The sequence below is a fragment of the Candoia aspera genome, chromosome 4 (genome assembly GCF_035149785.1).
Source record: "Candoia aspera isolate rCanAsp1 chromosome 4, rCanAsp1.hap2, whole genome shotgun sequence".
Lineage (NCBI taxonomy): Eukaryota > Metazoa > Chordata > Lepidosauria > Squamata > Boidae > Candoia > Candoia aspera.
In genome coordinates this window covers 1,202,090-1,224,237 of record NC_086156.1, presented here as the reverse complement: position 1 = coordinate 1,224,237, position 22,148 = coordinate 1,202,090, and the positions used below count along the sequence as shown (strand labels likewise).

The following is a 22,148-nucleotide window of genomic DNA, read 5'->3' as shown; positions in this document are numbered from 1 at the left end:
CAGGCACCTGGCCAGGCAGAAGAGGTGCGCTAGAAAGTTGGCTGGGCCAGGGCTGGTTGCTTCTCCATCCCTGGACCACTCCAGAAGATCTCTTAGACATTATGAAGCCAAACAAATAAAGCTGACGTAGGAAAATACCTCCAGATCACTAGCCAACCGTTCTAGCAAAAAGCCACATTCGTTTATTATATCTTTTACAGTGTGTAAAACAGTCCAATTGTGTGCAATCACAGAAAAGCAGGATATAAATATTAATAGAAAATGCACAGCATTTGGACAGCCAGTTTGAAACCAGGAGGGGGTGAGTTCTAGGCCTCCCTTAGGCATGAAAGCTGGCTGGGTGACTTTGGGCCAGTCACTCCGTCTCTCAACCCAACCCACCTCACAGGGCTGTCGCTGTGGGGAAAATAGGAGGCAGGAGTATATTATGAGGTATGTTCCTGCCTTGATGTGGCCAAATATTGAAAAAAAGGCAGGATAAAAATGTAATCATCATCATCATCATCAATACCATCTTTAAAATAAAAACTTAGCAGAAACAGACCTTCCTCCTCTGTCTTACAGGACTGGTACTTTACTCACAACATACCCTTTGCTGAACTATAGACCTCTGTTTATCTCATACTTATCCACATACTTATACCTCATACTTACACGTATACCTTATACTTATGCACAACTCACCTACAGGGCCCTGAGTGGGAAAAAAGGGGATCATCTTGTATAAAACGCCAAGAATCTTAAAGGGATCTTACCTTCATCTCAACCCATTCCTTTCTGGACATGGAAAAACTGTCCGGGCACATAATTTTCAAGCAGGGCGCCAAAGGAAGAGGCATTCCCATTCGACCTGGAAGGAAAGAATTCAAAGGTAAGGGTAGATTTCAAAACACAAGACAGGCAGAACTATCTCAGGATCCAATAACTCAAGCAAAACTTTAGAGCAGCGTTTCTCAAACTTGGCGGCTTTAAGATCGGTGGACTTCAACTCCCAGAATTCCCCAGCCAGTATGGCTGGCTGGGGAATTCTGGGAGTTGAAGTCCACCGATCTTAAAGCCGCCAAGGATGAGAAACATTGCTTCAGAGAAACGTTCGCGGAATCGGGCAGGCTGAAGAGAGGCTGGGGTTTCGCCATGAAACTAAAAACCTCCTCCCCCTCCCACCCCGGTCGTCCGGAAGCGACTGACGACCCGCCGCCAAGGCCGCCGGGGACGGAAGCGAAGCGGAGAGGCCTGCAGGGAGCCCGACCTGATGCACTTCTGCCTGTCAGGCGGCCAAGGAGGGGCGCGGGCGGGGAAGGCGAAGTCCAGAGAGAGGGAGGGGGGCCAAGGGAAGGCGGCGGGCATCGCCTTCCCTTCCCGGCGGCGGCCGCCCCTCCGTCTCCCCGCCGCCCCCTTTCCGCCTTCGCCCAGCTCCGCCCTCCGTTGGCGTGCTCCGTTGCCTTGGAGAGGCAAGCCCCGCCCCCGCGTCGCGCTCCGCTCTCCCCGCTCCCCGCGCCTCACTTCCGCTGAGTCAGGGGCCGGAAGAGGCGCCCGCCGCGGTGCCCGCCGGGAGTCGTAGTCCCGGCGCCTGAGAGGGAAAGGAGCGCACCGGCCGGCCAGCCAGCCAGCCGACGATCCTCCGGCGCCCCGTCTGCTCTCCCGGCCCCTCGCTGCAGCCCCCGCGGGCGGAGAAGAGCTGTGGTGGGAAGGAGGTCGGTGGCCCCTCCGCGCAAGGGAAGGGCGCGCCGCCGCCGCTCTGCTGGCCGAGGCGCCGCGCGCGAGGGCCGGGAGCGGGGAGGGGGCGGGCCCGGCGGGAGACGCGGGCCGGGCCCGGCGGGGGCGCGGAGCGGGGGCGGGGGGCGGCCCGCGGGTGCCGGGCGCGGAGGGCCGGCGGCCCCTGGGGCCCGGGCGCCGGCGGGGGGCGGGGCGGGCGGCGGATGCGGGCGGATGAGGCGCCCCGCGGGGTTCTGGCTCCCGGGGATGCCCAGAAGCCCCGCCCGGCCGCGCGCCCGGGAGCGTTGCCGTCTCGCGCGGGTCCGCTGCGCTGCGCTGCGCTCCGGGCCGGCCGGTCATTCGGGGCGCGAAGCCTCCGCGTCGGAGGGCGGGCTCGCCGGGTTTCCGCTCGCCCGTCGCCCGCGTTACCTCTTGGCGCTGCAGACGTCGCCCGTCTACAGGGGTCCGTCTTTGCAGAATGGGGTTGGGGGGTTGTTGGTAAATACGCCTGGGTGCAAGCGAGGCCGGTCTGGACAGCGGAGACCGGCGCTTTGAAACTGTCTCTGTAGTTCACGCTGGGCAAGAATTAAATGCCCCTCAAGCCTTTATTTCAGTGGGATCGGTGGGCTTACCTCTCCATGGGATAAATGGTCCAGCAGCTGAATGTCTCTCTGGGTGAGGGGGGTTATTTTTTCCTGGTGTTGGAATGGAAGTTGCCTGAGGGTTGATCGCTCTGCTTGCTGTACCCATTCTGCATTTTAGTCTAGGCGGCAGAAATAGACTTTGAAGTCCAGCAGATGAATGGATAAATCTGAGTTCTTATCTAATCAAGCTAGTAAAGAGAGCCAAACAACTGAGCAGGGAGGTCAGGTGAGCGTTATCACAGTGCTGAAATAGTTTACGATTTATAGTGGCCTGCTAAAAACCAACGGTATGCTCTGTGGGCTAGTGGGAATTTTAATCTGGGCTTCTGTAACCAGACCCAGTCCTAACCTACGGTTACAAACACTGACTCCCGTTTCCTACCTGCCATGAGTGGAAGATGACGCATCCAGGCTGTTAGCTTCACCTGTAGTAGTTGTGGCATGGAGCCCCTGGAATTGCCAGCTCGGTTTCAAGCTGTTTGCTGCAGGAATTTTAGGCAACCGTGCTTTCTGGGCTGCTAGGATGACCTGGGAACTTCAGGGATTCACCTGGTAGCATCTCTATGCCGGTTGTGCAGTAAATGCCCCCCTCAAAAGTAGAAATAGCACTGCAGGGAATGCGTTCTTTTTCCTTATAACAAGTTGCAGCTCCCAAGCTCTTGTCTCCCCAATGCCGAAAGGCACCAGAGCTGTAACTTCCTTTGTCTCCGGTCATATTAGCTGTGAAGTCCTCCCAAATAGTCCTTCTCTTTGTGCATTGTGCCTAAATGGGCCTCGGCCTGGTGCTCCAGCCTCACAGATACGATCAGCACATGCAAAGAGTGGCCCCTGCGCTTGTCCTCTTTATTAATTTCAGATGCTTTTATGCCACTTCAGTTGGTGCAGATCTAAATGGCTTACAGTCAGAGCATCATCAGCATGATATGAATTGTCATATATCAAAACACCAATGAAACAACCATATCTTAATAACTTAAATTCTACATCCTATCAGTAATATGGTCAGTAATTACCTACCGTGTTAATAGTGCCACCAGCTACAGCCACCCTTTCCAAATGCACTTAGGCAGAGACAGATTTTTAAACGTTTCCCAAATTTCAGAAATGGAGGCACAGATCCTCCCTCTGATGACAGGGCACTCCGCAAGCAGAGCATCCCTGCGGAAAATGACTGCGTCCTGCTTCCCTGCTGGTGGCTCTCCTAAGGGAAACACCACCTCAAGTCACAGAAGTCAGTGACCAGGGGTGCCAGATCGTTGATCGATCGACCACTGCTCCTGTACCTTCCACAGCAGGGGATGAGCAGAGATTGTCCGAGGCGGAGTTCGTGTTCACGCTTTGAGAAGCTTCGGTTTGAGCTTGAGCTGCGAGCACCGGAGCAAGCCGGTGGAGCACTGAATAGCAACCTCAGGAGGCCGAATTCCTCCAGCACCAAAGGGTTGGAGGGCAGGGAGAGAATAACTCAGGCACGCATGCGCATGCTGCTGGTAGTTCAGCTTTTAAAAAGAAGCATGGATCGCCAAGCTACAATCTCTTGGGAAGCTTTGCTGTTAGTGGGTAAAATGCAGCTTAGCAGCATAACATATTTTTGCACGTTGTTTGCAGGTGGAAGAATCTTGGATAGGAAAGTTGCAAGAATTCATCAGTTTTTTACCATTTTTGTCATTCAAAATAGATAGTTCAGGGTCAGATGGGCCAATGGACGGACACTGTGTCAAGCAACACCAAATGGTTTTGAGCCATTTCAGGACAGCTAATGTACATACCTAACGTAGTAATAATAATAATAATAATAATAATAATAATAATATTAATAGATATAATCCAACAAAGGAGTCATCAGAAGAAGCCTATATCCGCCAATACCGCTACAGCATTCCAACTGGCAGTCACAGAATCCCAAAATTTATTTTTAAAGTCATATTAAGAACTGTAACTGTCCCAGGTTTGCAGGACTTCAGGCAGAAATACCAAAATCTGTCCTTTTTGTTAAATGCAAGTCCAGATGACATAAGACCTAATGAGTGAAATCTCATTTATTTGTGTCACGGATGCCACAGTGCAAAATTGTGCAGTGTAGTCCGGAGCCCGTAAAGGTTGCTAACTCCAAGCTTTCCTCGGCCTGAGAGGCACCAGGGTTTCAATTTCCACCAATCCTAGTCAGTTTGGCTAGCGATTAAGGTTGGTGGGAGAGGCCATAGGTTATCTGGAAAGATCCTGGTTGGGGAAGCCTGCCTTGCCCAAGAAATCTGGTAATCGCACTAGTCCACCCACCCAGTCTTGGCCCCGCCTCCCCTTTTCAGAACCTGCCCTGGGTGGTGAAGCATCTTATAGGGCATAAGCTGAGGTGCTGCAGGGACAAGACAAGATGGTTGTTCCTGGCTCAGATCCCATTAGCAGGAACCGCTTCTAGGAATGGAAGCATCTCTCTGGATTCTGCCCTCTGTTTAACAGTAAAAAAATCAAAATAAAGAAAATTATAAGAGCGGTAAAACAATTTAAAGTAAGAAAAGAGGCCCACCTGTTGAAAGTAGACATGATCTCAGTCACTTCATTCGATGGAAGAAGTGGAGATAGCGTTCCAAAGATGTGCTTGTCTTGGTCTTTGGAGGAAAGCCCGAAGTCACTCTCACGGTCTCCCGTCAAAAGTAGCTGCTTTTCAGAGGCCACCCAAGGTGAAAAGCTTCCCAAACTGCCGGAAGTATTGTAAACGCAGCTCCGGGTTCTCAAAAGCAGCAGATAGCATTTTCCAGCATGCAGAGGTGTTTCCCCCTCCCAAAGGCTCCATTGAGATCATCTGACTCTTGCACCTAAGAGCAGCTGTAGGAAGAATGGGCAGGCGGGCAGAACAAGTGTGAACTGGTTAACAGTTGATTTCTGACTTCTTCACTTAGTTGTAGGGTGGATTACAGAAGCTTCTGCCTTTTTAATTCTTAATTTGCTCATGGCATCCTTCACCCTATCTGGGTGCTTTGCAATCATACAAAAAGAAATACCATAAAATCTAGTAAAACATCTCTTAAAATCCCTACAATTTCCAATAAGCAAAATCATATGCGGCTCCCCAAAAGGGCAGCCCAATGTCACCGCTAGGCCTCAAAAGCCTGCCTGAATGAAATGATACCTGGGGCCAAGGAGTTCAAGAGAGTCCTGGCCACAGTGGACAGAAGTCTGTGAACACAGCCTCTTCCTGCTTGAGGGGTTGGTGTCCTGACTAAGCAAGAACCACGCCGAGACGGGGAGGAAGTCTCTAGTGCTTTATTATTGCAATAGTAGACAGAAAATCCTACCCAACTGAAGAAGCGTGGGAAAACCCAGACAGATAAACCCCCAAAAGTCAAGGCGGGTCTGTTCTGTGTCTCTTTGAATGACAGCTCAAAGTCTCTAAACTACGCGTGCATTTTTGCCCCTGGATAGTGGCCCCCTCCTGCTCACCATCAGAACTCATGACAGTTGGGACCCTGAACAACCCCTCCCTAAATGGCCACGTGGGATGAGCAGAATCCATCCGGAGGGGGCAGTTCCTGAGGTGTCCCAGACACACATCAAGTGTGTCTTTGAATTGGAGTTAAAAGCCTGTTGAGAACCAGGGCAGCCACTGAAGTATAGACATTATGCTGCGCCAGCAGGATTCACTTGCCAGCAGTCTGTCATGTCACAGTGACCAACGTGCATATTGTCCTGTCCCTCCCAACAGGTTCTGGGTAGCTCTGAGCAGTCACTGGACAAAAAGAGCAGGAGACAAAAGCATGTTTCACTGTTTTAAGAACCACAGTGTAGGCCCAAACACATGTGCGTGTTCTCAGGCACGTTTATTCTTGGTCTTCTACCACTGTTGTTCTGGGTGTTTCTTCACCTCAGTTTCCAAAGCTCCCCGATAAAGATCTCTGGAGTTGGCTGCATGGAAACAATCTTGTCCAGCACCCTAGTTGTCTCCTGACTCCAGAGGCTGACCAGGCATGTGGTGGGAAATCCGCAAGTCCTGTCAGAAAATTCTCTGGACCCATTGGGCATCTGGGATAGACCATCTAGATGGTCCTGAACCCTCTCAGAGGTCAAGGGTGCTTAAAGTATGAGGCTGTACCCGATAGTGTTCTGACCACAGTGATGGACCTTCTCTATCTTCAGATCACCCACCATCAGCTCTGAACTGAATTCCAGTTCTAACGTAACTGTCTAGGTATGTTGGGGCTGAACTTAATTGACACAAGGATATGAGTTACCGTGGCAGCCATGAATTCCTGAGCTGCCACAGACCCCATTCCTAGGGCACGGAGATGGAAATTCCTCAGTCTGAGTAGCTTAGGAGAGTCCCTCACCAGCCCTGCTGTGAGGTCCTGTAGCTCACTGCTGATCAGTAAGGCAGACGGCACACCATGAGCAGTCCGAACTTGTTCCTACAGCCCAGCTTCGTGTAAAGGGGGTCACGCCCAGTCACGCCCACCCCACAGTGGCATATCTCCTCTTGGTGGTGCGGCTGCTGCAGGACCTGGAACAGGAAGATCCGTGAGTCCAACAAGGCTCACCCAGATCTCAGTAATACGTGCCAGGTCCACAGGCCCATCCGCCACCAGATCAGGGATGGACAAGGTACTATTACATTCAGACGTGGTGCTTACCAGCAGGAGCCTAGGCTCAGTCAAGGTATCATGGAGTAGATGGCCTGAACAGCTGCTCACAACCAAGAAAGCTAGATTCTCACAGATTCTCATTAGCCAGGTTTGTACTGAAGGGGAAGAGGAGATTAGGTTACAGAATCTTGAAAACGAGGTATGTGTTCTTTAGCTTCCATTAAGACAGGGCCTCCTTGATGCCCTTGATGTTCTTTCTGACTGTCTCTCGATGCAGGGGAGATGTTGCTCCCTCCTTGCCATATCTGGGAGGGAGCTACCTCTGTTCCTGTCCTATTTTGCCAATGGCCATTCCCATTCCCAGGCTCAGAGAATTCCATTGCAGTGGAAATATGGTCTCACATCTCATAGGTTGCAGCTAAATTACCTGACTTGCCCCCCACAACCACCATATAGGCCATCAGCCCAACCTCCACCAAACACTGGTGTGTGTGTGGGTCACAGTCTGCCCAAGCACTCTTGTTGACCCCCCCAGTGCACGCACCAATCAGACCATCACCTCACCCACCTAGGAACACCCCCCTGCACTGTTCTCACTCATGCCCTATTTAGAGTTGAGGAAAGGCTCCTCCCCGTTTTTGTCAGGCGAGGGGGTGTCCTCTCCCCTCCCTGCCTCTCAGGGAGCAATTTCCTCCCACGTTTACATTTCCTCCCTGACCAGATTCAAGTCTGCTGTTCTTTCTGAACTCCTAAGCACAACCGGCCCACCCTCAGCCTCCAGCAATTCTGGCTCACATCTAAGGCTGGCCACTCTCCCATCTGCACCCTGTTTTCTCAGTCCCTGCACCCCGGTCGTCACATCCACTGCCATTTTCAACTGGGCCACTTCCTCTGCCTCTCTGGTGGCTGCCACTTTGTTGCTTGGGCCTCACAGAAACCCCACTTTCTACCACCGCCACCTCTGCAGGGCTTGGAGACACCTCAACAATGCCTCCAGCTTGCCCCCAGATGTGATCAGCCACCCTTTCCTCCTTTCCCTGCCATTAGCAAGGCCTTGGGTCCCGAAACAGACTCATTTACGTTTTTTATTTTCAGTATACGAATGTGTACTTTTAAAACTCCATCCGCCTCCATTGTCAAATAATATTTCATGTCTTGCTTGCAGTTCTGGAGAATCTTAGTTAAGGAAACTAGGATGCCATTGCGTAGCTCTTACCCAAGGATGTGCTTCACCTCTTCTTTGCAGTTGCTTAAAATATGGAAAACATGGTCGAAAGCATTGCTTCTAGGTGGAAGGTTAAAACCGTGTTCTGCTGCTGTAATGCTTTCTGTGTCTCCTTTCCCTGCTGTCTTACCAGTCTTTCCAAGAACCTGTGAAGGGTTAGAGTCAATTTGGATGGCCCCTAGAGCAGGGTTCCTCAGCCGTGGCAACTTTAAGATGTGTGGACTTCAACTCCCAGAATTCCCCAGCCAGCATGGATGGGGAATTCTGGGAATTGAAGTCCACACATCCAGCATGGCTGGCTGGGGAATTCTGGGAGTTGAAGTCCACACATCTTAAAGTTGCCACGGTTGAGGAACCCTGCCCTAGAGAATTTCAGGAGCAGGCGGGAAGCAGAAATGCTGCCCTCTTAAACAGCCTTTCTCAACCTTGTGACCCTTTAGGAGCCCTTGAAATACCTTTCAGGCCTCAGGAACCCCTGCACATTCAGGCTCAAATAGAGGCCAGAAGTTATAAAATTATTATATTCATTTCATGGGTAGGCCTGTAGATATGCGTGAACAGGGTAAACTAAAAATAAAGAATGAAACTTGCCTCTTTAATGTGAAGTTGCTTGAATTTGAAATATTTTTTTTAATAAATGGTGATTTCCCAGGGAACCCCTAGGGACCTCTCGCAGAACCCTAGGGTGCCAGGGAACCCTGGTGGAGAAACCCTGCTCTAAAAGATATGCAGGAGCTGCCCATGCAGCAAAGAGGGCTGATTGCGCTGCCTGACCACAATCCCCATGCTTTCCACCCAGCCTGGGAGTTGCATCTCAACAGATCCGGAGGAGAGCTGTTATAAATACTAGCTCTCCTTTGAGGAATTCCTTTGCAATGCAGATTTCACAAGCACTCCCATCCTTTTATAAAGGCAAATGTGGGGGCAGGGGGCAAATATCTGCAGACGTCCCTGAAATCACTCTTCAACACCGTTTGAGCACTACTGTGAAGACCATTCTGAGGTTTGCTGGGATACCTAATTTAAAGCAGAAATTTGACCATGTGTTCCTTCAGACCTTCCTACCATGAAACTCTTCTTAGGTTTCGTTCCGCAAAGATAGCCCCTTAGAGCCTATTCTTGTTTCTGCTCCTTCCTTTGACTTAAAATCATTGGTACCCTCATTTTGTGAACTGCTCTTCTGGGTAGCAGCATCCTTGAATCCTCAATAAGGCGCTTTGAGGCCATTTTCCTTGAGAGTATTTATTTGTTTTATTTTCTATCCCACCTTTATTATTTTTATACATAACTCAAGGTGGCAAACATGCCTAATACTCCTTCCTCCTCCTATTTTCCTCACAATAACAACCCTGTGAGGTGAGTTGGGCTGAGAGAGAGTGACTGGCCCAAGGTCACCCAGCCCGCTTTCGGGCCTAAGGCGGGACTAGAACTCACCGTCTCCTGGTTTCTATCCCGCTGCCTTAACCACTAGACCAAACTGGCTCTCAGTTTGTCAAACTGACTAGGCGTTGTGTTGACAATTGCGGTTTGTTGTGCGTTGAGGAGAAAAATGACTCCTGTCCTGCTGCCATTCTTTCTTCCCTTAACTGTTGAAGAGGAAGGAGCAGTTATTCTCTGCGTCCAGCCTCTCAGTTGCAGATGGGAGGTTCTTCTTCACCAGCTGAAAGATCTCGTTCACAGCCGTGCCTAGTCTCCCCCAACCTGGAGCCCTCTGTATGGTTTGGGGACTTGGGTGTTGAAATCAGCACATCTGAGGGGCACCAGGTTGGGGAAGGCAAATCTGGAGCATGATGGATGGTGCTGCCTATAGCAACATCTTTCCCAGCAAACAGTAGAACCGTTCAGCTTCTTAGCAGAGTCTGGCCAAGCTCTTGGCCAGTCTCGCTCGTATTCAAAACAGCGATCCTGCAGTTTCATTTGCCTCATTAAACGTTACCTCTTCACTGTTAGTGCAGATGATTTACAAAACAGGAGACTTCTTCTAGACCAGCTCCACCAGGATGGAGGATGGTGGTGCTGGTGAAGGACTGCCCTGACATTTCAGCATGGGTAAGACAGGCGGCCAACCCTCGGAGCCCCGTTTCCCTTTGAGGCAAAGGGTTCCCGCACTGTGGGTCTTGCTTCCCTGTGGGGCTGCCAATCTCTTGGTGACTAGGAAGGCTGAAAGGGGAGGGGAGGGGGAGCACAGGGTCTGCAGAGCTGCTTGTCCCAGAACTGGAGCCCGGGCCATGTCGGAAGGAGAGGTACAGGCGCGAGCAGAGGCATCTCCTCCGAGCCAGGAAGAGAGCATGATGCTAAGCTTCTCTCCTTAGGTAGCCCCTGGCAGACAGGGGATGTGTGCTTGGCACCCTCTGCTGCCAGGGTCGAGCAGCTGTTGTCCCCAGCCCAAGGGCAACAGAGGGACCCTGCTACCGTCACATGCTCAGCATCCATACCACCACCAGCCAGAACACTTGGGATCCAGAAGGCTCATTCTCCTGTTCTACCTTGCCCCTTGGCTGCCGCCTCCTCCTCCTCCAAAGCTACTTGCTCCTTTACCAGTCATAGAAGCTGCAGGGCTCGTGGGGTACTTTAGACCCCCAAAGCCAAGAGAATCACCTTCCTGAAGCCAGGATTGTGTGCCCTTTGCTATGGGAGGAAACCCTTCGCTTCCCCAGACCTGCCCCCAGGGATTAAATGAGCCATCTTAAGATCCTTCCATCCCAGGAAGGTCTTGCAGCCCTTGCATCACCTGGCTCAAATTTCCTAGAAGAGCTGATGGGGATCCCACTTGCCAGAAGGTCTCAGAGGAACACAGGCAGCAAGTTCCTGGCTTCCTTGCCTCCCTTGGGCCACCTTCGCCTCCCTATGGCTTCATTCCTGACTGCCAACTTTGCCTCTGTCTCTCCAAAGTACATTCTCTCTCCCTCTCTCTCCCCCTCCCACTTTCGTCAGTGGGTTGCAAAGGCAGTTAGGAAACTGGCAGGAGGGAGCTTTGCCCCGCAGGCCAGAGAGCATGGCCACCTGCTCCTTAGGGAGAGTTGTGCCCGCAGATGAACTAGGGTAGATGCACCAGCTGCTGTGCCACCAGAGGCCAATGGGCCTCTCCAACAGCCGATTTCCCCCCAGATGCAGGGAGGAGTTCAGATCCCATCATCCCCTGCCAGCTAACTGTGGGTGGTGGCGGTTGGCATCTCGAGCCTTGAAAGTCCAGAGTAAAAAACTCCACACAGTTGGAGAAAGCTTAATTCTTGTGGCACCGATTGATGCCCATACTGCTGCTGCTGTCGATGCCTGGGGCGGAGAAGGGTTGTCCACAATTTATTCCGTATTTTAGGTGGCCTTGGTTCCACAGAGGAGGAGGAACCCTGTCCTAGGGAGTGAAGTATCCAACCCCCTGCCTTTGGGAGAGAGAAGTTAGGCTAGACTGTCTTGAGCGGTTCTTATAGGGGCTCTTCCAAATCCATTTGTAGTTCTCGGCTGCTGGTTGAATTCAGGTGTAAGCGATTTGGCTTGTTGGCTTCGGACTGGTCTGCTGGCTTCCCTTTGGCACTTGCCGGCTGATGCGGTGATAAGAGTCACGTCGATGGGATGGGCAGCCTAGGCATCTGCTAAATAAACAAACTTGTGCCCTTTGCTCCTTTCAGCCATGTGCTTCACTTGAAAAGGTCCTTTGTTCAGGGGGAGCGCAGTTCTGTACAGCCAGCCACCCTTCCCTCTTGGCTACCTGCTCATAGCTCTTGGGAGATCAGGCTCCATCTCTGAGCAAGTCAAGATAAAGATACCTTTGAAACGAGTGCATGAGCACATCCATGCAGGGTTTTTTAGCAACATACAGAAGCATTTTCTATTGATTCTTCCCAGGATGTGATCTATCCTACACCCCTGGGGCTCCTTGGGGTTTACTAACCAGGTCTGATCTTACTGAGCTTCTGAGCCTGGAGGAGACCAGCCAGGTGCTGCCACCTGTTGAGACATCTAGTGTGTAGGTGGGCAAAAACCAGACTAAAAGCAGAATAAATGGCACTGCATGTTGTCTTTTTCCCAGGGCTTCAATGAAAATGTGTTTCGGTCGTGTCGTTTTGTAGTTCAAGAAGTTACAGATGAGAATCCAGGCATGCTTCCACTCTGTGACAGCTGAAAGATTTTAGAGGTTACACAGCAGAAGGATAATGCTTCAGCTGTGGAGAAAGCCGTACTGAGAAACTGGTGATGTCCAGCCAAGATTAGGGAGGCTGTTAGGAGGAAGAGCAATCACGCGAAGTTATTCGGAATCCAAGGGGGGAAGGTGCTTTAGAGCAGATGTGGGTGCCCTCACTGCGTCTGCTGGTACCTCCTTAAAGGAGGAGCTTGGGTGGAAGCTGTGCAGCCCGGGCTGTGGGCGTAACAAGGTCATCCCACCTCTCTGCCCCCTTAATTCCAGCACTGTTTTGCCAGAGCTGCAGAAAGCAGCACGAGTGAGCTCCCCTCCCCTCCCCTCCCCTCCCCTCCGAAGGACCTTCTCCGCTTCAGGCCCAATTGCAGCACATTCCTTAGCAAAAGGGGAAAAAGAAGACGCTCCTTTGAATCCTGCAACCCCACTAATATAAGTGTAGTGCATACATGGACCCTCGCGTTCCCGCTCTCTCTCCCGATATTAAAGCACTTTATATTGCTCTGTGAGCAAGATGGGCGGTGGCTAAATTTGAAATGTAAATAAATACAATAAATAAAATTTATGTATTTTTTATTTATTACTAAATTGTACACAGCCCATCTCACTATAAAAGTGGGCCGCTTACAAATAAAAATGATAAAACCATCATAAGAATAGAAAAAGTACGAAAAAATAGAAGAGGATAAAAGAGGGGAACCAAAAGGTGGAGGGAGCGTCTTAAGCCACCAACCACCCGCAGGGCCGCCCATCACTCCTGGAGCCCCAAGCCAGTTGGCAGAGCCAGGTCTTGACGCTCCTCCCGAAGGCCAGAAGCAGGGGGGGCAACCTCACCTCCGGGGCCAAGAGGTTCCAGAGGGCGGGGGCAACGGCAAAAAAAGGCTCTTCTCGACCCTACCAGTCGGAATTCTTTAGTCGACGGGTCCACAACGCACCCTTCCTGCCGGACTGGATGGGACGGGTCGATGTAATTGGGACAAGACAGTTCCTCGGGTGACCTGGGCCTGTGCCAGGCGGTTATGAGTGAAAGGTCATAACCAACACCTTGAATTGGATCTGGAAGCACACCGGCACCCAATGCAGCTTGCACAGGAGAGGTGTCACATGCGCAGCCCTGAAGCACCCACAACTGCCTGCACTGCCGCAGTCTGCACCAGCTGCAGCTTGTTGGAGAATTTAAGGTACAAGATTTAATGTCTTCCTCAATGCATTTTCCCTCCTATCTCCTTCTCTTCTTGTTTTTCCAGGAACTGGATCGTTTTGGTCTGCCAGAGATGTTCTCCCTGAATTCATGTAGAAGAGGTAAGCTGTTGACTGGGGTTGGGAGGAGAAGAGTGGGGGTCCCAGAGTGGGCCGCCGAGCGTAAAGATCCCTGCCCTTCATCCGACCCAGCCTTTTGTGGGCCGGAGTTCCTTCTGTTCCTGTGAGTGCAATTCCAGCAACGCTCGGTCAGTGCTGGCCCCAGGCCGCATCGCCGGGAACGCGGGCGGCTGCTGCTGCTGCTGCTGCTGGGTTCTGGTTACTTCAACTTACTTCGACCCTAAATTGAAGATCTTGGTATGCCTTAGGATTAGATGAGGATTATATGCCAGTGTGCTGGATTGCAATTCCCATGATCCAGAAGTGATGGGGGGGGGGGGTCTGGCACGTCTGAAGCTCGTCCAATCGGTCCAGGTTGCCTTAGGATCACCTTCCCTACCCAGGCACCCTCCAGATGGGCGGAGATTGCAGGCCCCGGAACTCCTCAGCCAGGATGGCCTTGGGGCAGAGCAGACTCAGAGAGAGCCGGCATGTTTAGCCCGGGCCCCAATTTGATCCTTTGCTGAAATTATTTGTGAACACGCAGCTGTATTATTGAGATCCATACAGAGATCCGTGTTTTAGATCAGTCTTTCCTAAGTTGATTTACCCTCCAGATTTCTTCTTCAAGGCCATCCCAGTTAGGAACTCTGGAAATTGTATCCTGAAAACACCAGACTGAAGAAGGTAGTTCTAGATTTTCAGGAGCTGTGCTGATAATGGTCTTTTTTCCCTCCAAGTAGGACTCTACGGCCATTACTTGCGCAGAACACCTTGTGCTAGTTTTTCAGACTAGATTAAATTTGTTTTTTCCCCTTACTTGGAACAGCCACGCATATTCCTTTCTCCCATGACCCCCTCTTGTTCTTACTTCTTCCCCTTTGTTCTACTCTAGCCAAGTCACTGTTCTTGGAGCTGAGATCTTTACATCCATTTCTCGACCGGGACCAGATTGCCTCTTCATTTAGCTCTCCACAGTAACCTCTAAAGCCATCACTCATCTTTCCTCTGAGCTCCAGCGGATGATCCTAAAATAAGGTTTTTCTGTAGAAATCACAAAGTCATTATAGGAGCTGCAAGAAAGATAAGAAGGGAGCAATTGTGGGATTAACGAAGTACTCTGTCACCTCTGCAGCCTTGTGACTAAAGGCCTGGCAAATGCTCCACAAGCGTGAAGCCTTTGAGGGATATTTTCCTAGGCACGGCTGGCAGGTGAGTTTGGGTGCATGCCGATGGCTGAACCAGCTGCAGAATCCCAAACCTGAAGTCGAGACGGTTGGCCAGGAGCCAAAGGAAAGGAGCAGGATTCCTCCTGAGAAGGCTGGTGGTTTGTCATGGATGCCATGGCGATGCTGGGATGAGAGAGGAAAGGAACAGCACTTCCTGTCTACCTCAGATCAAAGCCGGTTCCTCTCCCTGCGATAAGAGGGGCCAGCTGTGCCTTCGGCCTCTTCTGCTCAGCACTAGACCAAACGGGGCGATGACCTGCTGGGAATGCTTGATGTGCTTTAATAAAAAGGAGAAGAATGTTGACTTTGGCATCTTTCCTACACATTCCACGGTCAAGCTGAACGCTTTTCTGTAGCTCTCCGTGACAAACCACCAGCTGGGCTCAGTCGGGGGTGGCTGCCCATCCTCACCCTCGTTTTCCAGCTCTGCGTAACTGCTCCCCAGCTCTTTCCTACCTGCTGTTCTTTGCACCGTTGTGCTTTACACAACTTGTTCCTTCTTCTCTAGACTTCCTAGAGATGAGCGTTCCTCAACCTTGGCAACTTTAAGATAGGTGGACTTGTTGTTGCCATGGCTGAGAAATGCTCGTCTATAGAAATACGTGGGGAATCGTCCTTCCCAGTAAGCTGTGAGCCCTGATCACTCAACCAGCAACCCGACCCTTGTTTCTTTATATGCCAGTTTTCCCACATTCCCGTGCTCTTTCCTGTGCACCACAATCAAAAGCGGTGGTTGGGCTCCCAGTTCCCTCCAGTGCCAGGTATCATGACTTAAGAACACCAGGAGGGCCAGAGGACTCCCCCTCCCAAAGCCGTCGCACCTTGGACTGGGCCAGACACAACTTGGCCTGTTGACGCAAGCCAGCCACGTCCTCTCAAAACAGTAAGGAGAGCGGTCTCCTCTCCCGAGCCCCACTCCGGTTCCCCTCCACAGAGCTCCATCAGTGCCTGTGATCCTCCTGAGCGACGTTCCTAGGCCTGGCAGAAAACAGATCCCAGCCGCCATGCCGCTCCTTCGCTCTCCTCTGCCTGGCAATGTGGGCACGATTCTCCAGTCTGGGCCAGTGAGACCCCAGTAGCCTTTCATTCTGGCAGTAGCCACCTTCTCGGGCCCCTTCCTTTTGTGGGGAGGGGTTTCTGGGCAGAGGTTGCGTCATACCCTAGCCAGGCCCTTGAGGATGGCCAGCTTGGGCTGTTCTCTTCTAGAAATGCAGTTTGTGGGGAGAGGCATATTCTCAGCTGCCTTGGAAAGGAGGTGGCAGCTTGCTCTCTGTTCCCTGGTCTGGTTGATGCTCCGAGTGGCTTGTCTCCCAGGAGTGGGCACGGATGGATGGCTGTGTGGGAGGCCTGGCGTGTGCGGCTGGTTCGTTCCGTGGGGTCGGTTGCCTTGGAGTTTGGCTGATCTGCAGCTTTTTCTGCGAGGAGGACCCGGAGCCGGGTGGCAGAGCGCCCGGGGTTTTCCCTGGTGGCTGCCCACGCCGTGTGGGCCCCCACCTCCTTGGGTGGGCGATTGGTTGGGGCTCAGCCAGCGTCCATGTCTGCCTTCCCGGCCTCCTCCTCAGGCGTTGTTCACTGCCATGGATTTGCCCTTTTGTTCTTGGTTGTTATCAGTTGCTGGCTGGGGAACAGCGTTTAGTAAGGCTGTCATAAAGTGGGTGCATTTCCTCATCCAAGACGGGCTGGTTTCTCCCGCGAAGGTGCCTGAAATTGAAAGGCGAAAGGACCAGTAGTTTGCCCATCTGGCAAGCAGGATGGTTTCCATCTTGACAAAATGGTCTGTGTGCCAGGTGCCTTCTGCAGTACAGAAAGGATGTTGCGGCCTCATGCTGTGATGCTGCTGTCATGTCCTCGAAGTGAGCACAGCCTTGCCCGCGCACAAGAGGCAATCTTGCTTCAGTTGGTGCTTAGCGCCCCCCCCCCCATTCTTGCTCTGTGAACAGGCTCTGCACACAGGGGTGCGTTTGGGGCGGGTGTGTGGGTATCACCCCATCTCCGGCAAAGAGGGCAGAGCGGTCCTTGAGGTTGTGCCCTTTGGCAAGGGACAGAGGTGATCAGTCAGTCCACTAAAACGGGAAGGTGTGCATTTTTGCCCCAGCACAATCTGTCCTGGGGGGACGGGCCCCCCCGCCCTCCTCGGGGCTGGCTTGTCCAGCACCTCTTCCCGGGGGGTCCAAGTTCCCCTGCCCCCCCCCCCCGCTTCGTAGCTCGACAGCAGCTGCCTCTGCGCAGCTCGGGAACGAGAGCTCGCGGGTCGTTCCCCTCTCGACTGGGGGAAGGAGTGGGCGCTGCCCCGCCTTCCCGCTGCAGGAGCGGCGGCCCTGCGCCCGCGTCTGCCCCTGCACGGGCGGGCCCCGGACCCGGCCCGTGGCCGCCGGCGGGGAGAGGCGGGGAAGGCGAGCAAGCGATCGGCCGGGGGCCCCGGCTCCGCGGCTGTTCTGGCTGGCGCCGCGCGGGGGCGCCCTCGACAGGCCGCTCCGCCGGCAGCCGCTCCTCCCGCGCCCTGGCCGGCTCCGCTCGGCTGCGCTCCCGCATGGCGGTTCCCTGCCGGCTGCTCCAGGCCCTCCTGCGCGGCGGCGGCGGCGGCGGCGGGCGCGGCGCGGCGGGGCTCGCGCGGTGGGCGCCTTCGGGGCTGGGCGGCCCGTGGTACCACAGCGCGGCCGGGACAGAGCAGCCGGAGGAGGGCGAGCAGGGCGGCGGCGGCGGCGGCCAGGGAGCCGCGATGGGCCGGCAGGGCGAGCTCCCTCCTGGCGGACAAGCGGACGGCGAGGGCGGCGCCTGCCTTCGGCTCTCGCTTCCGAGGCTGTCGCGGAGTAAGTGGCTGTGGCGCCGGGGGGGCTCGGGGAGGGGGCGGAGGGTCCGAGGGCGGGGGGGCCGCGGCCTCCTCCCCGGTATTCTGGGCTCCGGCTCCCCTTGCCCCGACGGCCCGCCGCCTGCGGAGCAGCCCTCGTGCCGGCTGGCACCGCGCGGCCTCGGCCCGGTGGGGCCGGGGGAGGCCGGCCCGTGACCCGTGGGCGGCTCGGCCCGCGCCGGCGGACGGAGGCGGGCGAAGGCTCCGCGCCGCAGGGTCAGAAGGCCGTCCGCCCCGCCGTCGCCCCTTGGAGCCGTTCCGAGCGGTGTCCGCGGCGGAGGGGCGCCCGAGAACCGCCTTCCTCCGCCTTGGGGGGCCTCGCCTCGGTCTTTCCCTTTGGCGGTGACAGGAAAACGGCACCGTGGTTAAAGCCGGCCTAGACGCTGTCGAAGGTGCCTCGCTTCGAATTAGCCATTCGCATGGCACAAGCCAGGTATCCGGGTCAGCTGTCGCAAGCGGTTCCCTTGGTAGGTTGGACCACAGCGCCCACGTTTTCCAGAGAGCCTGGCCATTGAATGAGCGTTGTTGGTGTGCTAGTCCAGCACTCGGGAGGCTAGGTTGGGTGGCCTTTGAATGAATGAAGATGCGCTCCTTTGGTGTGCTGTCCCTTGTCCATTTTAAACCATTTCTGTATTAGTAGAAATTCCTTTTCCCGCTTCTGGATGGTGAGGATTAACCCCATCCAGCATTCTGTTGAATGGGTACCTGTATATCTGGATTTCTTAATTGCAGTGATCTGCCCATGGATCCAAGTCTTGGACTGTCCACTGTCAGATAGCTAAAAGATAGAAGAAGGGTGGGTGTGGCGTCCTTTTCCAAGGAGTAAGCTGGCATGTAGCCCACATAGAGCCCATAGGGGGAGACTGGTCTGCTGTGGAACTCCTTCCACACCCTGGGGTCTCTGATACACGTCCCTCCAACTTACCTGCTCACATGCTTGAAACCAGCTATGCTGACTTCATTTGGAGTAGTTAACCTGGATTTATCAGCATTCCTATGGAATTCCCTTGTTGCAGAGGCTCAGAAAGCCCACTCATCTTGGCCTTCAGTCACTGGTTAAACCCATTCCTTTCATAAGGCCTTGATGACCTGGACATCTGACTACAGTTCGGGGCCCTTTTTATCGCTGGGGTCTGCATTAGCTAACGGTGTTACATCATTAGGAATGAACACTTCAGCCCCGTCAAGTATTCCCCTCTCAGGCCTCCAGAGAATTGTGGCGCAGATCCCTAACCCTCATCTTGTTGGTTGCAAATGATAAGAAATTTATCTTCCCTCTAGAGGCATCACTTTAGGAAAGGTTGTGCGAAAGAAAGACATTTTGGATAGCACTGAAAGTTTCTTGGGGTTCTGTCCAACTGTTTAAACCAACTATTTCCTCAAAAATTTCCTTTATTTTTCTTAATCTTTTCCTCCTTGCTTTCTGTTCAGTAACTAGATGAGTTACTTCCTTTTCCCCTTGATCCACAAGTCTAATTTTCCCAAGCCATGTGTGTGCGTTTCTGTGGGCCTGGACATGAGCAAGGAGGTGCCCTATGGATCTTGTGGATGAACAGTTTGGCACACTGGCTGAATCCGTGGGCCAGATGGATTGAGAGAGGGACATGCTGGAAACACACAGAAAGCTCACATTAGAGTGAGCACTGTTCAAATTGCACACACACACACACATCCCTGGAGGTAACTTGTCATTCCAGCATCTGGTGTCCGTGTGTAATGACTGTAAAGGTCCCACAGCAGCTCCCTCCCAACAGGAACGCGCGCCAGCACCATGGCATGTGAAACGTTACGGTGTACAGTGCACATTGAAACGGCGAACATGACACCGTGTGACTCAAACCGTGGAATACTGAGATTTCACATTTCACATAAACGGTGTTCTACCATCTGCTGCATTGGGCAGAGCCACCACAGATGCCGGAACAGCCTCCTTTAACTTGGCACACCCTGAGCTTTTGCAGCCAGCTACAGCTAAAGGAATCCCAGGCACTGCAATCCCAAGTTGAGAAAAACGAGTGTGTGGTATGTTGATAGGTGGTTGGTTGGCAATAGCAAGCCAAGGATCTTTCCCGTGTTCTCTTGCAGATACAAGAGATTTGCTGAAGGAATTTCCCCAGCCTAAGAACCTCCTCAACAGCGTGATTGGACGAGCCCTGGGCATCTCCCACGCCAGAGATAAGCTCATCTATATCCACACAAATGGGCCACGGAAAAAGGTAACGTGCTCTGCCTCTCTCTCTCTCTCGGAGCATCGAGTCTGCCTGCTTATGAGGGAGTGAACTCTGAAGGGGGACAAATCGCACAGAAATCCCGCTGGCCATGTGAAAACTGGATTGGAAATGTTTGGCTGGCTGATTTTGTACCTTTGCGTTTGGGTGAGTGGTTTTCATGGGGCGTGGAAGGGCTGTGCTCTTCCCCTGTTTTTGTGTGGTTGCACCCTGCGTGGCGTCCTTATAGGCGGCCTTGCCGTGCTCCCCTCCAGGTTGCCCCTGGAAGAAGAGTGGCCCACCCGCTCGCCCAGCAGGGCACCCGCTTCCCGCATAGGCATCCCCGGTGTTCGAGGGATTCCTTGCTGTCTCAGCCCAGCAGCCTTTCAGCTTCTTTCCCATTCTTACTTAGTCCACGACTTCCTTGACTTCTCCTTTATTCTCACTTCTTTCTTTCCTCCTCTATTTTGTAGCTTCTCTTTTTTTGATCTGGCACTCTCCGCACTCACGTGTCTTCACTTCCTTTACGTTAGGGCTCTCTGGGCCTCTCTAGGAGTTTCTGCTCTTTCCCCTTCCTTCCTTCCTTCCTTCCTTCCTTCCTTCCTTCCGTCCGTCCGTCTTTTCATGTAGACTGTTGTAACTGCCCTGGGGTGAGTGAGTCCGCTTGGACCCCTAATCCGTCTCTTGGCACCTGCAGTGTGTGACACGTATGATGGTTTAGTTTCTGTGTTAGAGTTTAGGGTAAGCCTTTCTCCCAGGCCACTTTCAGCTTCTCTGCCTGCATTTTTTCCTCTTTTACTGACTTCTCCTTGAGGGGTGGGTCACAGAGAGAGCCTCAGCCTGGCTCCCTGAGCAGGGACTTTAACTCAGCCCTCCCTTTCCCTCATCTGCTGTACCAGCTATTATACCTGCACCATCCTAGTTCTCTCAGATGATCTCATTTGGGTTTGCACCGTCCTGATACCCTGAGCGGGAACAGATGTTGAGCATGCTCCAAGGGACGGTGTTACAGAAGGTTGTGGAGGCACAGCTAGCTGTGAACCAGAATTGTCCATACAGGTAGTCCTCGACTTACAGCCATCCGTATAATGATGGTCCAAAGTTACGGCCTCGGAATGGGTGCATTTTGCAATGTTTTTTGCATTTGCCAGCAAAAAATGCCCATTGAGGAAGCTGGATTCACTTAACCACTGTGACTTGCTTAACAACTGCTATAAAAATGGTAATAAAATCAGGTCCGGTCACGTGGTGACTCAACTTATGACCGCAACAACGGATATTCCGGTCCCAATTGTGGTCACAAGTCGAGGACTGACTGTAGGCAGGGGCGTTTGAGTTGATGGCTTGCAGAGTGGAGCGGCCTCTCTTTGCCCACGGCAACGAGGGCAGGAGAGCCTCCAGTTCCCCCCAGTTCATTTGAGGCCTTGCTCTTCATCTCTCCACAGAAAGTCACGCTACTCATCAAGTGGCCAAAGAATGTGGAAGTGGAAGGCTACGGGACCAAGAAGATCGATGCTGAGCGACAGGCTGCAGCTGCTGCTTGCCACCTCTTCAAGGTGATGGCCAGGGCTGGTTTCGCTCCCCTCCATGGCTGGGTCAGGGCCTGGTTTTGGCTTCCTTGGTGGCTCTTCCATCTGGTCAGCTGAGGGGCAGGCCCTCGGGCTGGACTCCATGGCTGTTGAAGACCAGTCTGGCTTTAGGATCAGGGACCCCTGGTTTTTCCACACCTCGGCAGCTTCTCATCCAGCAGGGTGGGTGACGTCCCTCCACTTTTCCTACCCTTTACATTCTGTTGCATGTGGAGCCAGACAGCCAACCGGGTGGTAGCAGACTCCCGAGAGAAGGGTGGGGTTGACCGCAGTTTGCATTTAGCTTCCCATGGTTCTGACTGGAGTATCGGCCTAAGAAGAGTGGACAGGTTTTCTGCCTGCCTTCTTCCTCCTTCCTGCTTGGGACTGGGCAAGGCACCCAGTGCCGTTTAGAGAGCGTTAAAGAGGAGCCTCATTTCCTCTCCAGGGCTTCCGTTCCCATGCAGCTGTTCTGGGGCAATCCCAGACGGTTCATTCAGACGATACGCTCTGTGACTGTGGCCCCCAGCAGGCCAATAGAGGTCATAATATTGAGATTTAACACACGCACACGCACACACACAGAATGTTCCCAAGTCCTGGCTTTTTTACCAATTTCAACCCACATGTATTCCACCTTAATTCATACCTAATATTAAGCCATGGATTGTATTACTACAGGTAGTCCTCAAGTTACGACCATTCACTCAGAGACTGTTTGAAGTTATGA

At 53.0% G+C, this 22,148-nt stretch overlaps 1 protein-coding gene across 2 annotated transcripts in view; it reads left to right on the top strand.

Moving 5' to 3' along the window:
* Window positions 1-1,538: 1,538 nt before the first annotated feature.
* DHX30 (DExH-box helicase 30) overlaps window positions 1,539-22,148 on the top strand; it is a 34,054-nt gene continuing 13,444 nt past the window's right edge. The window contains exons 1-4 of one of the 2 annotated variants that reach the window (XM_063303211.1): window positions 1,539-1,694; window positions 13,515-13,569; window positions 19,729-19,859; window positions 21,296-21,406. In XM_063303211.1, coding sequence (XP_063159281.1) covers window positions 13,542-13,569; window positions 19,729-19,859; window positions 21,296-21,406 — 270 coding nt within the window. In that variant the 5' untranslated portion in view covers window positions 1,539-1,694; window positions 13,515-13,541. Of the gene's footprint in view, window positions 1,695-13,514; window positions 13,570-17,314; window positions 17,606-19,728; window positions 19,860-21,295; window positions 21,407-22,148 lie in introns of those variants that run through there. The other variant, XM_063303209.1, reaches the window with a different exon arrangement.